The following is a 17,499-nucleotide window of genomic DNA, read 5'->3' as shown; positions in this document are numbered from 1 at the left end:
GGCTGAGTCCTTCTCTGGGTTTGGACCTGTGGTTAAAGTGAACTATTGTTGCTATTTGTCATCTTACCTGCACATATATATGGTACCATGCAGGAAGTTTTTCAAAAAGTTTTGATTCAAATCAAGTTACATCGAACTAAATCAATTACAAAGTAAATATAATACACACCAATAACACGATAAGTGTATCGTACTTATCATATAATTATTTTAAGTCCAACTAAATCCGATCTCCATAAGAAGTTTCTATATTTTTAATGGGAAGAATGAGGGCTATTTATTTATTTATTTTATTTTAAAAAAAAATTGGGTGGCTTCAATTGAATACGATTGGAGCTAAAATAGAGTAACTACGATTAATTAGTAAAGCAAATATATATATATATATATATATATAGGATCAGAATTTGATTGTTCCCAAGATTTCAATGTTTATATAATGTGATTATAAGGTTCTAGGAGAAATAAAAACTCATGTAGTGTAGCATGTGTGCGTGACGTGTTCTGAAAGCTGTTGTGAGAGAGATTTAATGAGAATATAGGCTTACGAGATACGTAAAGTTAACTCTTATCATGCTCTTGCTTTAGTATAATTCCAAAACTTCAGGCTTTTACATTAGTTTCAACCTCGTACGGCGCCGTCGCGTTTTGTTTTCCTCAATCTTGTGTTTGCTGCACCATGAGCTATTCCACATGACCTGATCTATTCAAACCTTACAAACTAATATTTATGAGACTAATGTGTCGATTTTTTTTTTTTTTAAATTTTGGAATCATTTTGAAAGCCCATAAAATGTAGGATTAATGTGTCGTCCAATTTTAGGATCATTTTAAAAATTTCGTAAAACATAAAACCAAAAGTTATGGGACTAAAAGTGTAATTTCACCTTCTATAAGAGTTACGTTCTTTAATAAGTGTATTCTGTCTCTTGTACTAGAGCTTGATTTATTTGACCAAGATTGATCTCTACTTTACGTAAAATCTTAATAGATAAAAGTACAATTAAATGATTAATTTCAATAGATCGCAGACTCACTCATGGGAAAATTTATTAGCATTGGGAATTAGTTCAGTATCAATCATAAGTATCTTTGAGATCCAAATTTTTCCACCTTTCTCCTGAGGTAAAGTCCCTTAATCCACTTGCTTTTATTCGATTAAAATCTTTAATACACCTTCCCCTCCTCAATATACCGTTCCAAAAGTCCCGTTTTGACAATTTTTACTAAAATCCCCCAGTTTTTAGAATCATAATTTGCCTTGTGATTTTACGATGGAGTGCTCATTTGGATGGCAAGACACAACAAGCATGTCCTGAACTTTACGCTGATGTCCAATTCGTCAACAATGACAGTTTAAATCCATAACGGCAAGACACAAGCATTTGTGGATGTCGTGGTTCACTCTTTGTTCAACTGTTGCTACATTTGTTGTATTAGACGAGTTAGCACTCATTTTATGTTGTTCTTGATCTCCGCCCCTCACGGAGGATGAACTCACAGCGGATTCTTGCATTTGCTTCCGGTTGCAGTAACAAAATGGAGAAGAAGCTAGATAAAAGGCAGGAAACGGCTGTTATTTATGATGTTTTCCTTCAAATTTAATAGCCACTTGATGGAAATATCCAAAATCATCGGAAAAAGTATCAATTTAGAGACCAAAAATATAAGTGATGATTGTTTAAAAATAGAAATCGAATAAGAAGTATTGTTTATGAATTAGAAGTGCAATTCTCCGTAATTAATTACTTATTTTGCAAAATTTTTTACTTTTAAGAGCGACTTTTTTTTTGTAGTTAAATACAAAAGCGATAGACATATGTATCTATATATGTTTAACTTGAAACTGAAATCGCAGAATAAATCAACTATTCATTTGAATTATATACCCAGGCTCATCTTGGAGGAAATATTAATCAAATAACACTTTTCATTGAAAGAAATTTATATATATATATATATATATTTTATTCATCCAATCACCAACTATACTTCTTTACCATGTCTTGCGGAGGGTAATACCCAGAAAAATAAATTCCATCAGTTTCGGCCTCCCAATAGCAGACGCTGGAAGTACAATTTTTCCGAAGTTTTGAATTGAAAACATCAAATGATATACTCTTTGAACCCCATTGAAAACTGCAGAAATATAAAGTTCTCAAAAATGTATCTTCACAGAATGACCAATTAAAATCCCCTCCATTCGTAAGTGTGTGATTTCCAAGATCATCATTGCCCGACTTACAATGAACTAGCAATGGTGACTTGGAAGGTGGAAGGATGTTGTTGACTACGTGAACCACATACTCCGGAGTCCAAAAGCAAGTTCTTGCACATGTTTGGAGAAAACAAGTTGATACGATGAGAAAATGTACAAGATTTATCTTTGTAATAAAGTTCATGTTGTTTTTGCCCCAAATGATGATATTTGTCTTAATTTACCTTCGACATATATATGTAATGTTTATTTTGTTGAGACCATTTATTGTTTTGCACTTTATAGAAAATCTTCCAACTTTAATTGATTATATATATTGTAGTAATTCAAACTTGAACATGGGAAAAAAAATGTAATTCCTAGGACTGAATTGATGATTTTGTGTAATAAGTTAATAACCACAAGTAATATTATTACATAAAGTAGAAAAGTCTATCTCTACGAGTTTATTGCGTATTTATGTAAGATGAAATAAATTATAGATATTATATATATAGTATGTGGAAATGATTTTCAAGATTTGAAATCTCAAACTTCAATGAAAAAAGTGCAACTGTAATTATAAATTATCAAATATAGCTAAGAAGATTAAAGAAATTTAGGCAAAAAAGTGTTGCAACTTTTTCCAACCGGATTTATGAAATTTAATGTATAATATCTGACACTTGACTGATTATGTTTATGACAAAATCAAATATATATATATATATATATATATATATATAGGTAACTAGGATTCTTGACATCTACAATATACAACCACATATTTTGTTTAAATAAAAATTAAGAACATTCTTTCTTATAACTCTGTAATTTAAATATATATCGTTGAAAAGTTATCAAGAATATGTAGCCAATTCTGGATAATCAAATATTTGCACGACTAATGAGACAATTATGTATCAAATACTAAAGAGACCTTATTTTAATTGAAATATTAATAACAATAAGCAATTAAGCAATGAATATTACCAAAATAAAAAGAAAGAATATTGGAGTATATATTCATGACATATTCAAATAATCACATTTATATTTGCCAACTTCGATTTATATTTGACTGTCAAAATCATAATACAATATATGAAATTGTATTGGTGATCTGCAGAATATCAATTATCATATTTACTGGCTATGTATGCGTTCTGAAATGTTGAGGAAAAATCACTTAATTTTGCAAAAATCACAGAATATCAATCACTCAAATTAACTGATTTATATTAAAAATCTTTAGGTTGCAAGAGATATTATAATCCACATATTTATGCAATTTAAGTTCAAAAATTAACCCTTAAATAATAAGACGAAACTATATACTACTAATACTTTTCAGTGAGCTGGATGATTTTTTTTTTTTTTTTCCAGATGACATTTGGATTAGAGAAAATTGGGCTTAATTGCATTTTTTTTAATTCTTAAATAGAGTGATTGTGCCTTGTTAGAATTGTAAAATGGTCCTTCACATTTTTTAATTTCATGTTTTTAGGACAAAATTAAACGAAATTTCAGAATTGACTGTTGATGGATATACTCATATGTTGGTAATATTTGAGGAAAATACGAAAAGGATATAATTACAGAAATAAAAATACAAATAAACCAAAAAAATGTACGGATAATTTTCGTGTATATCATTGCTCTAATTAACGACGAACATAAGCTGAGTTATTTATTTTCAAGGTTATGCAACTTACAATCAGTACAAAAGATTATGCACTATTTCCATGCATATACTTTATCCAAGGCTTTTGGAGGGTAATAACCAGAAAAATAAACGCCGTCACTTTTTACTGCATAGTAGCACTGACCTGAATGACACCTATAACCCCATGCGGATCTAAAAACATCAAAGACTATATCCTTCGAACCCCACCAAATATGACAAAAAAACAAAGTTCTCATGAAAAAATTTGAGCAAAAAGACCAATGAAAGTCGTCATTTATATGAAGTGTATGATATGCAAAATCGTTATCTTTAGACTGACAGTGCACCACTAAAGGTTCAGAATTTTCAGGAAGGCTATTGACTAGATGAACGACAACTTCCGGACTTCCAAGGAAACGAGCTTTTGTTTTTCCTTGACAAAAGCAAGTTAGCATGATAAAAAGGGATAGGAAGTTTTTCTTTGTGTTGTATCTCATGTTGTTTACTTTGAAATATTACTTCAACGTATTTGTCTCAATCTTTCTAATATGTTATATAGAATTGGCGAATAAGTGCTTACTAATTATTCATTAAGAATTTAGTTAACAATATTATCTTAAAAATTATATTACATCATGAATGTAAATTAGATCCATAGGAAAATCTGTCCAAATTAAAACCTGTTTTTGTTGACTTTTAACAAATAGGCATCATGGGAACTTGTAAGAAATTCAGACAACTTTTCAATATTTACCAAACTTTTGAGAAATGCATATAATCAAATTAAATTAGCTGACTATATATGATCGGTTTTATAAACAGCCAGATATTATGTTCAAGCAAAAATCAGGCAGATTCTTTTTTAGGAGTCTGATTTATATATATTTAGAATGTTATATTAGGTTCAAAGTTGACTAAGAAAATCAGAATACAATATATATGACATTGTATTTGTGATCTGTGGAATATAAATTATCATATTACAATCACAAAATTGTACTAGAAGAAAATATAATATTAATGACAAAATATTTTAAGTGATGATAATTTTGATTTTATTACATATGATTATTAGTGAAAAAAATTGTACATAAAGTTGTCATTATAGATAATTAGTCACATATTTATGGTAATAATTTAGTGACAACACAAATTTAATGACATTAAATAATTAATTCTCACCGAGTTGTTAACATACATGAGTCACTGATTGCTTTTAGTGACGATGTTATCCATAACTTTGTCACTAACTTTTATTAATGGTAGTTTGAAATAATAACTATGACCAATAAAATTATAAAACTCATTATTATGTAAAAATGTATCTTTTTTATCACAATATATATGGTTAGTGACAATATTTAATTTATCATTTGATTTTTTTAAGTAAGATTGACAACTCAAATTTGCATTCGACCCAAAATAGAGCCAAATAAGTGCAAAGGCCCAATAGTAGGGCCCACGAGCACGCGTAGTCCAAGGAGTGGGATTGTCGGCCTGCAAGGACAAAAAGGAGAAGAGTTTTAACTAAAACCCAGTAAGGCCACCACAGGCCCAAAATTTGAGGGAGCAAACACCTAGATGTCCGTATGTCATAACACACACCTGGCCAAAAGGCATTTGGAGTGACCGCGATCAAGGATTCAAGAAGATCACCTTACACGACTCGCACGCACCTTAGGGATTCCACCCTAAAGAACAACTTATCCGAACCCTAAATAACAAATATGACTTCTAAGGATCTTTGCCAAACTTTTTCGAGAATTGTTAAATTAAAAAAGGTAAAGGAACAGTTGCACAAGTTACAGGACGGGAATACCAACAGAGTATAATTACAGAAATGAAAATGCAAATAAACCAAAAAATTGTAAGGATCTAGACAATTTTCGTATCTATCATTGCTCCAAGCTAATGACGAACATAAACTGAGTTTATTTTCAAGTTTATGCAACTCATACTTAGTACAAGATATTATACACTATTTCCATGTATATACTTTATCTAAGCCTTGTGGAGGGTAATAACCAGAAAAATAAATACCATCACTTTTTGCTGCCCAGTAGCACTTACCTGAAGGACACCTATCACGCCATTCAGATCTAAAAACATCAAAGACTATATCCTGTGCACCCCACCAAAAATGACAAAAAAACAAAGTTCTATTGAAAAAATTTGAACAAAAAGACCAATGAAAGTCGTCGTTTATGTGAAGTGTATGATATCCAAGATCATCATCTTTAGACTGACAGTGCACCACTAAGGGTTTAGAATTTTGAGGAAGGCTATTGGCTACATGAATCACATATTCCTTCCCAAGGAAACAAGTTTTTGCCATTCCTTGACAAAAGCAAGTTAGTAAGATAAAAAGCGATAACACGTTTTTCTTTGTGTTATAGCTCATTTCGTTTACAATATTACTTCAATGTATTTGTCTCAATCTTTCTAGTATGTTATAAAGGATTGGCGATTAAGTGCTTACTAATTATTCATTAGCAATTTAATTAACAATATTATCTTAAAAATTATATTACATCATGAATCTAAATAAGATCGACAGAGAAAAAGGAGAATTAAAACCTGTTTGTTGACTTTTAACAAACTGGCATTATGGAAACCTATGAGAAATTCACACTACTTTTCAAGAAAAAGAATACAAATTTAGTTCAGTAACTTGTGAAGGGTAGTATTTTTGGTCTTGCATGAATTGATTTTTGTAATTTAATCCTATAATTTTAAAATTTTGGCAATTTTCATCATTTTTCAGTCAAATTACATGTTACTTGCACATGACCTAATTAAATTGTAAGTTTAGTCCTGTGGCATTGGCATTTTTAGTTTTATAACTTAGTGGAGTAGGTATTTTTTTTCCTGCAAGAATTTATTTGTAAAACTAAAATTGCAAGTAAATTGCCATTTCCAGCCAAATGAGCCGGATAAGGACCATATTGCTAAAATTATAAAAAGTTATAGAATTAATTTACAAAATTCAATTTCGTACAGATCTAAAAATCCACTTCTAAAATATAGAATTCAAATTATAATTTTCCCCCACTTTTCAATATGTACCAAATTTTGCACTTTACATAAAATCTCAGAATTTTTGTGAAGATATTATAGTAATTCAAACCTGAATATGGCAAAACAAATGTAAATGCCAGGACTGAATTGATGATTTCATGTAATATTACATACAGCAGAAAATTTTTCTCTTGGAATTTATTGCGTAATTATATGTAACGAAATAAATTACAGATATTAGTATGGGAAATGATTTTCTAAATATGATAGGTCGAACTTCAATAAAAAAGTTCAAATGCATTTGAAAATAATCAAACAAACCTTAGATGATTATAGAAATATTAGCAAACAGTGTTGCAACATCAAGAGAAAAAGTAATTCAAATAATCTAAGATTAATTGGACTGAGTAGCAATTCAAATTTATTTAACATTTTCAAGTCCATCGCAAATCATCGATAAGATCATGTACTATTTCCAGTTGTATACTTTTTCCATGCCTTCTATAGGGTTGTCGCCAGAAAAAAAGATACCGTCACTTAGGGCTCCCCAAGTGCACACACGTGAGCGACATCTGTCTCGCCATGATGATTTGTAAACATCAAAAGTTATTTGTCTTGAACCCCACCAGAGATGACAGAAATATAAAGTGTTATGAAGAATACTTTCGCAAAATGACCAATGAAATTCTTGATTTAAGGAAGAAAGGGTGTGATTTCCAAGGTCATCATCTCCAGAGGCACAATGCAAAATCAGTGGTTTAGAATAAGAAGGTAGGAGAATGTTGATTATACGAACCTCATATTCAGGAGAAAATGTACAACGTCTGGCCATTGCATGGAGACATAAAGTTGACAGAATAAGAAAGGCGAAGAATAGGTTTTCGCTCGTGATATGAGCCATGTTGTGTGCGAGATAAAACTCGAGATATATGTATTATTATATGCACCTTCTTATGATATTTATATGTACTTGTAGCCTAATGAAAAATTATGCATATTTCAAAATTAAAGATATCATCATAGCAATTCAAAAATCATAGTTGACAAAATCAAATATATAGCTGATTATGATTGGTGCTATCCATAATAGCCACATACTATGTTTAAGAAAACATTAAGAAAATTCCTTCTTAATTAGGTATATGATTTATAGTAGCTGATTATGATTAATCAAATATTTGCACAACCAATTAGGGATGGATTCTGAAGTAAAATTTTGAAGTGACCCAAAAATTATACTACAATATTGGGTTCACATTGGCAATTAAAATAATTGGGGGCCAATATATAAAACACATATTAATCTCAACAAGTAATATCCACCCCCCACCCACAAAAAAAGTAGGAATATCGATGTTCTATACTTGCCAAATTTAATTTAGAGTATTATACTGGGTATAAACTGACTGAGAAAATCAGAATACAATATATCACTTTGTAATAATTTTGATTTTGTCACAATGTCAATTATTTGTGGAAAAATTTGTAAATAAATTTATCACGATAGATAATTAATGGCACATCTATAGTAACTTAGTAACACCGTGTATTTAGTGACAATTTGCTATATATACATGCGTCACTAATTGCTTTTTTTAATGACAACTTTATTCCACAATTCTTGTCAATAGTTATTATTAATGATAATTTTTAAAAATAATTATGGGATCAAAAAAGCCATTTTTCTATCACTATAAAAGAAATTATTATTGGCTACAATATTAGTAGCTATGGCTAAAAACCATAGTAAATGACTACTATTATCTACGGTTAAATAAAATTGATACAAAAAATTAATTTTTCCATCATAAAAAAATTATTTGCCACGAGTAAGAGTTATAGCCAAAAAATTCGCCATGAATTTTAGCCACCCTTATAAAAACTACGGCTAACAACCGTTGTGCGGTCGTGTTAATAACTATTTGCTACAACTATTTTTTATTAACCATGATACTTAACCGTCGTTAATATTATAATTTTTCTAGTGAATTAAGTTTCAAAAGATCTCACTCGTAGTCATTTCATCTTATTATGTTAGTATTTACAAAAAAAAAACCCACAAGGCTGCGTACTACACAGAAGGCCGAAAAATTAGTCGCGATGTGTTCATTTTCGTCCAAATACTGATGGATCTGACCGAATGACTAAAACTGAGAATATTTGTGACTTATGTGTCCATAAATGAAGTCTCGTAATTAACAGGATAAAAAGTGTATATTGACTCTAATATTTGAGAGGAAAAACGTTATTTCTTCTAATAACTCAAAGTTGCTGATCCAATTAAGAGCTTAGATTATAGAAATGACACCTGAAAATATTCACTATATTTTTAGGATAAATATATACTTCAAGTTTAAAGCCGCACTATGTACTTTATCTTTTCCAAATAACCTAAAAAGTAAATTATAACGACTTCTTCTTAGATTTGGTATAATTACGAATACCCTCTCATTATTTGAAAAATTATCAATATCCCTCTTATTTTAACTGTCGTGTAACAATTAGCCCATTTAGCCATAGTCTTGAATTCAAACCCTCAAATTTTCCAATTTTCTCTCGTCAAAAACCCCTAATCCCCAAATCCCTAACGAAAGAAAAGAAATCCAAAATCAACAAAAAATTTCTTCAATCTTTTGGACCAATTTCATTTCTACCAACCCTAGTGTGAATCTGAGATTGAATTGAGAGTGTGAGTGTCGTTCTCACAACAGGCTTGAATCCGAGAGTGAATCCAGTATAAGGAGGTGAGAGCTTGTTTCATGGCAAGGAGAAGCAAGCATGCTTTGGCCTTTAATTACACCAAACTATAGTAAATTTACTATTTCTTTGTATTTGTGCCCCTATTTCTTTTTTTTTCCAACACCCCCCCCCCCCCACCCCGAAATATATGCCCCTATTAAATGAACATTTTAAAAATAGAGCAATATTTATGCAAAGTCAGGTAGAGTCATCATGGCTTGAGGAAGAGGTACATGAAAAATTATTTGCTATTAATATTTTGTGAAAATGGTGAAGCAGAGGCGATTTCATAGATATTAATTCTAAGTCAATTTCTCCAAATAAAATTAAAGGGGGTTTTGTTTGAAGTTTAATTAAAAGAGGAAATTAAAGAGGATGAATAAATATAAGAGAAAGCTTTTCAATTAAAATCAAATTCATACTTGATTCCACTGCTAATCATTGATGCATAGATAACAACCATTCGAATAGATAAATTGGTTGTGATCATTGGTGTAACCTAAAAATCTTACCTTTTCGTTAGCTAAGAAACACTAAACACCCTGTATATAATCATGGCAAAAACAAAGAATATTTTCTTGTGCAGAGCAACAAAACTTACAACACTGAGTAATTATAGGAATTGGCTACAGTTTTTGCATACACAGAATGTACAAAACGAGCTGCAATTAGAGCTAATAATGTCTCCTCACCTCAGAATGACCAGAAAAGGGCAAATGAAACTGGGGAGAGAAGTATTGAATGAGCAACCAGTTCATCTATATACTTCCTCTTCATTTTTATAAGTGAATTATGCTATAGATCTGTTTATACGTCAAGAACGCTAACATAATATTAACCCATTTTCCGAATTCTTCACCCTACATGTACTTGTATGTAGTTTACGTCTCGAAATCTATCACTGGTGCTATCAGCTATTGCTGCATCACGATGACTTTGTACAGGAATGATACGTTGAGAGTACTTCATCATCTTTCTCGACTATTTTGAAGTGCATTAAAGACTTCAAGAAACCATCATTTCATTTGCTCGCCACCAGCCAAACGTCTTTTCTCTTCCTCAACCTGCTCAAGCAAGGCTTCTATCTCGGCTTCTGTTAAGCTTTCCAATCTTTTCTGTTAAACCATGTCAAAACAAAGTGGAAAGATAGCCAAGGCCATAATAGTACCAGAAGACATTGAAATTGGCTTTTAATGAAACAGCAGAAATACAAAAAATAGAAAGCTAACAGTGAGAAGACTATTACTATATGGCTCAAATCCTTCATCACATGTTCAAGAGTGGATAACATAGTTTTCCTTTTACCCTTTTTTCTTTGAATTGAATGCATATTAATGTAAATAATAAATAAAATATAGAATTGAATAGGAAGACATAGGATTATCCCAGGGACTGGCTTGATATGGTCAGTTCTTGCCCAGAAAATAGAGAATGCAAGAGAGTGAGTTGTTAAAAACAGATGACCCTTTCCTGGAATAGTCCTACGTCTTCCCCTTCAATTCTATATTGAAATCAGTTCTTGCCTAGAAAACAGATAATACAAGATTTTGAGATGCTAAAAAGAAAAACGAGACATCGAGTTAAACATGACTTTACCTCCATGACTTTGACTTCATAGTCACGTAACTGTTGGGCATATGTCATTTCCTTATTTGAGACTCTGAAGATATATGTTGAAATCCATCCTACAGTCAGACCTAAAACCAGGACCAACTGAACGACATTCCCAGCCTGTAATGGATCAACTCCAAGATACTGCATAAAAGTTCAAGAAAACAAGAGGTACGATAGTATCAAGATCCAGGTATCTCATGATAATATCATTTTATTGTTGGTGAAGATTATAGAGGCAACTGAATACTTTTATGTCTCATTTACATGTAGCTCATACAACAAAGTAGGATACCCATAAGAAAGAATATCACCTTATATCATACTACCGTGAGTATGAGATAGAAAGAGGTTCCTGTGTGCGAGTGTTGCATTGCCAATGGCAAAGAGTGGTATTATGAAGAAAGGAAGCACATTATTTTGGAATAAAGGTTAGAAATGAAACATCACGAGACATGAGGAAGGATACCTCCAGTCCACTTTCCAAACCAATACCAGCAACAGTAACACCAAGTCCAATTAGTAAAACATCCTTCCTTGTATATCCAAAAGGTGTCTGCAACAGGAGCAAGTAACTAATATGACTAACATGACTTAGGAATACCTGTAGCGAAGTGTTAAGTTGACACATTGCTATGGCATTGAACATTTGAAAAATGACGAAATCATACAACATTACAGGAGTTATAAGTTATCATTTCCATTAACGGCCAACCAATGAATAGTGAACGAATAATGCTCTATTGATTGTATGTTAACTTTTATAGCAAAAGGTTTAACAATCTAAGCAAGGGACTGCAGATGGAAAATTATGCTATGCTAGAAAAGGCAGTATAGAAAGAATATGTATAATAAAAATCTCAATAAGCAATAAACGGACTCCACATGCATAGAGTAGAGGACAGAGTGTAGGTTTGTGCTAATGGATGGTGTCTAGACATGCCTTCTCCTGGTTCGAGGGTTCATCTCTATCCCCACCTAAGTTCGGGGAGTTGCTGCATCTGGTAATTGTAGATACTGATGTCTTCGATATTGAAGAAAACGAAGTTCTCTTCAGGAAAGGAATAGCTCCTTGTGTGATAAATTTTCGAGAATAATTCCTTTCTGTAATTTTATTCAACCATACAGAATCAGATGAAGGGAAAGTAAATGTTAATAAAAGTAATGCAGACACGGACATAAATATCAACGGAAAAGTATATATACGATTAGACGTATATTTAAAATTGCCAAAGATGCAATCAAACATGACTAAGACATTATTAAAGTTCAAATTAGTAATCCAACATAAATATGACTTCTCCCTGTCCCCTGGTATTTATTGTTGAGAGAACAGAATATTAGCCTTTTTCCTTTCATTTATTGATTCTTTTCTTATAGCTTCCACTAATCCAGTTCCTACACCATCTATATTGTTCTTTGTGCTTTGTTTCTTCCGTTATTTTCGTTTATTATCTTCTTTTCCTGAAATGATGATTGCAACCACAACTACTATGTTCAAGTTCACACAGCTGAAACTATGACGCAGGCATGACAGCCCATCAACCCACCCAACAGAATAACCATATATAATGTCGGTCTCAGCCCAAACGGAATTTTTAATCCACATACAGTCTACAATATTTTCTTTCTCTTAATAGCACACACATGTCTTTCATAAGCTTGAGGAGTATTATACAAATACATGCAACGTCTCCCAGTACAGAAAGTCAGATCTGTGAAGAATGTGTTTAACAGAAAGAAGAAAGTTTTGCAGTGAAACTGAAACTGGAGTAAACATCTGCAACAAAAAAAATCAAATTCAGTGAGATCATTAGTCCAAAATGTGCACCTCAGTGCACACTGCACCATCAAGCTATGATTGCCTTACTCTTCCTGAACAAATGCTCCAGAGTTAATGAAATTCATTGAGGTTGTATTTGGATTGAAGGATTTGAAAATTTCAAATCCAAGATAACAAGTACGTTGGCCTTGTTTGGCCAATTACGCGTTACAAAGGATTTCAAATCCTTGAACTTGTATTTTGATCTAAACTTTGTGGACCTGTCATGAACTTCAAATCCCTTTAATGTTGACTCTTTGAAATCCTATCCCCATATACATCCTTCCTTCAAATCAAATCTTTCCATCCAAATGAAGTATTTGTGTGCCTTGCTACTATAGGACAATGAGAGTTATCCACATAACATAGGACTTGGCTCATCAAAGAACATCACGGCATGCCCATTTGAGTGATAATCTTCGGTAGAATTAATATACTCACCCGAGCCAGAGGTAACAATTTCTTGAAATACCCTACACCCTCAATTTTCATACGAAGGAACTAAAGCCACTAAGTTCCATAATCAAGCTCTCAAAACAACATAAAATTTCGACGAAAAATCATCACCATACTCATCAGCCAGAAGTCTCACATCTAAGCACCACGTAAATCCATCAGAAACACCAGTAATTTATCAAGAAAGTTAGCCAATTGAACTGACCTTTCAAGAAGCACTGAGCCCGTCGCTTTCTGGATTGTCGCAATGGAAAAGCTGATGAACCCATAATAGAAATGGGCCTATTTTTGCAAAACATGCTGTTGTTACAAAGATCTATGCATGGTGTGGTAGCCATTGCTGATATCTTCCCGTGCTTTTTTATGGGGAGAAATGAGTCTCAATATATATCCTTTTTTCTTGGTGGAAAGTAGATAAGATGGATGAGAAGCGGATTGTATATGTTGTTAAGCGCACAGCCCGCTCGGAGTGTCGAGTCGGGTCGGGTAGTATGGCTCGGACGGTTCGGGTGGGAGTCGGGTCGGGTAATGCGTCTACACCAATCTCCCGCATCCCCCCTCCGCCGCACGCCGCCCCCACCCTATCTTCCTCAACCGCCTGCCCGATCTTCTTCCCCACCCTGGCGCCGCCTGCCAAAAACCGAAAAAAGCCATCTTCCTCAATCTCCGGTCTCCCTCCTTTTGCCGCACTACATCTTATGCCAACCCAGAGCATCACCTTATATGTGAATTGAGGCTAGTCTGACTTTCAGCTCGGCGGATGTATTCTTGTAAACCTGGAAGAACACTTCTAAATCCAGCCACTTTGCCAGAAAACCTGGGGAACTCGCTCCGGGACAACATCGCTGTATTGGCGGATGAGTTGCTGAGTTGTTCAATTTTGAGGCCAAGCTCGTAAAACCCGTTTGCTCAGGTCCTAAATGCACTTCGTCCGGCTATCCCGTCGACTCTTCGTGCCGGTATGATGCTTGCACCATACCTATGGATTCCAAGATGGGCGGGGCGGGCCGGGGCGGGGCCATATGAATTGGGTCAAAGATGGATTTAAGTTAATGGGTTCTAAATGAATTGAGTTGCCAACAGGTCGGGTAGCATCGAATAAGTGATATTTTTTTTATATGTTTAAAAGATTTAAAATTTTAGATAATAATAACATAAAAGTATTTTGAATACAATTTATAACATAATATGACTAAATTTGTATTATTTATTATTTTAAATAGTGATCATATACATTAAAGATGAATATTTTATATGTATATTGAAATTTATAATGTAATCATATAATTCGAATTATATATTAAGAACAAGAATAGGAATTTACATGGTCACATACAAATTGCAAGTTTTAATTATACATAAAATCCTCCACTTTTTTCATTAATTTAAAAATATTAATTTACTAAATATGTTTTTGAAAATTCATTTCTCAAAAAAAATGAGAAAAATTAGAAATATAGAAGTAGTTAGTGATATGTAATGCAACTAAATAAACAATGAAGTTGGACGCAGTAAGAACCGATGATGTAATCTAATTTAATTAAGTTGAAATAAAGCATACTTAATATGTTTGGTAAATTTGTTTCTTATAAAAAGAAATATGAAAATAGTTAGGGATAGCTTGAACAATAATTTTAATTAATTGAATTATTGTTTGGATCCATTTAAGACATATCATTAATCTACATAGACCTGTTGTTTGAAAAAATATAGAACAGCCTTAATGGATATCCCCAACTCAAATGGGTATATCTTGAATCTCCAGCAAAAGAACCTGCAAAACACATGATCATTAAACCATTTTGGGAGAACCTTTGGATGACCCTCTGATACTTAAGTTAGTTTATAAATGGAGAAATGAAGAAGATGAATAGAAAGAGTGTGGAGCATAAGCTTATACCTACAATATATGGGGTCAATACATATAGAGGATCCTAATTGTACAATTTCACATGTCATAGATATTAAAATGATCTAATGGTCACTGTAGGTCATATATTAAGCTCAAAACAATGGAAAGGTGGTTCAAATAGACAATAAGGACTTTTATATCAAACTAGGACGAATATCCTTTCACTAAGTATGAAGCTAGAGACCTTGGTCTTTAAACAATTTTACAGTTAATTAAGGACCAATGTTTAGACCTTGTATATTCTTTGCAAAAGGTCTCTCGGGAGCCCTAATAATAATCTGAATAGATGAAGGTCTCAGGTCTCTACAATGAAGTATAGAGGTTTTTGTTGGATACTTTAGGTACTTAGAATATTATTTCTCATAAGTGAGTCTCGGGAGACATTAGACATACCTCTGACAAAAGTCTTCCCTAGAGCCCTTGTTCAAATATTCGTATAATTAGGGTCTCGACTGCTTTTAAATATCTCTAATAATCGTTATAGATAGAGTGAAAGGACAGAGTACGTAGGAAAGGTTATGAACGGATATAAAAGATTAATGGCAGATTTTGACATGAAATTGAAATTCAGTGCAGATTTTGTGGCGAAAATATAATGCAATTTGTAGGAGCTGCTATCGCAAATTTTTCTGTGAAATTACTCTTGCAAAAATATTGCAAAGTTGCAACGGAAATATTCTCAAGCAAAATTTTACCTTGGCCTTGCAATGATAAGATCATTACAACATCATTGAAAAAAATAATGTAACTTGTAGGTCGTTGCATAAAAATTAATTAAATTGGAATGACTTTGTTTCGCTGCAATTTTTATTGCAACACATTTGTTACGGATATAATTTGAAATTTTTTTACAAAATTTGTTTCAAAATCTATTGTCAAATTACAATCAAACAAAATTTCTTGACTTTTGCAATGACAAGGTAGGTGCTATATTATTAAAAAAAAAATATAACTTGAAGGTTGTTGTAAAAATCATTACAAAAATATTCATTAAAACAACGACTTTGTTCTGCTATAATTTCTGTTACAACATGTTAGCAATAGATATAACTTAAAAATTCATAGCAAAAATTACAAGAAATTGATATGTTGCAAATTTGCAATGAAAGTATTTCGTGGCAAAAGTTTACCTCGACTCGTGATGAGAGTGGATCACCCTAAAATTGACCAAATTTTGCAGCACAATTTTGTAACTTAAAGTCCGTTGAAAAACTTTAAGTTTTTTCACGGAAATTGAAAATTTTAAATTTAATGCCGTTGCAATATCGTGGCTAATAGGGTGGCAGGTAGAACAAGAAATGTAAACTGCCCGTTTTCATATTTTGACACACTTTGGAGCACTCTACTCATTTTCTTCACGTTCTTTCAGCTGCATATAATGGTGAGTGCAAATTAAATAATTAATTTATTTAATGAGATTAAATCATAATAAATGATTGATTACGACATGTTATGCATAAATCATTAAAAATAAAATGTACAATGAATGAAATATTTTTAATACAATATAATTATATTATATATAATAATATGTAATAATATATTATATATTTTTAATAGGTTTTGATGTAATTTACCCCCTATGATATTGCAAAAATGACCAGATTACTCCTTATACAAAAAAAGTAGTAATTTACCCTCTTATATTTTTTAAAATGAAGCATGCTCAATTTAAAAAAAACACAGGAAAGTGAATTGTTGTATTGTAAAAAACACAGAGGGATAAATTGCTTTTTTTTTTTTTTTCATAGGGGATAATTTGCACATTTGTAATATTACATGGAGTTAAATTGTATTTTTTTTTTCATTTTTAATATAATTAATTACCTTTCACTTATTCAGTTCAGTATGATTAACTGAACACAATTAATTCCATGCTGGCCGAAATAACCGGCTTTTTGAAAAAAACTAATTCAAAAATAAAATTGAATTTTATTCAATTATCGATACGAACTGAAAATTCAGTGCACCCAATTTTTGGTTGGGATGCCCGAATTTTGAACACCCCAGGCATAGAGGGCCACATATGCCATTTATCAGTACAGAGTAAAATTTCTCAGAATCTTGCTAAGCTCGTT

General features: G+C 32.1%; 1 protein-coding gene across 1 annotated transcript; it reads right to left on the bottom strand.

Moving 5' to 3' along the window:
* Positions 1 to 10,169: 10,169 nt before the first annotated feature.
* On the bottom strand, positions 10,170 to 14,535 carry LOC105171863 (uncharacterized). Its single transcript, XM_011093109.3, has 5 exons — positions 13,715 to 14,535; positions 12,175 to 12,335; positions 11,701 to 11,787; positions 11,217 to 11,375; positions 10,170 to 10,735 (listed from the first exon to the last, which is right to left on the bottom strand). The coding sequence occupies exons 1-5, from the start codon at positions 13,845 to 13,847 to the stop codon at positions 10,637 to 10,639; spliced, it is 639 nt and encodes a 212-aa protein (XP_011091411.2). The 5' UTR covers positions 13,848 to 14,535; the 3' UTR covers positions 10,170 to 10,636.
* Positions 14,536 to 17,499: the final 2,964 nt, after the last annotated feature.

Source organism: Sesamum indicum, linkage group LG10 (assembly GCF_026168435.1).
Source record: "Sesamum indicum cultivar Baizhima isolate 11 linkage group LG10, ASM2616843v1, whole genome shotgun sequence".
Taxonomy (NCBI): Eukaryota; Viridiplantae; Streptophyta; class Magnoliopsida; order Lamiales; family Pedaliaceae; genus Sesamum; species Sesamum indicum.
Note: the sequence above shows the minus strand (reverse complement) of the source record. Positions and strands in the feature narration are given on the sequence as shown.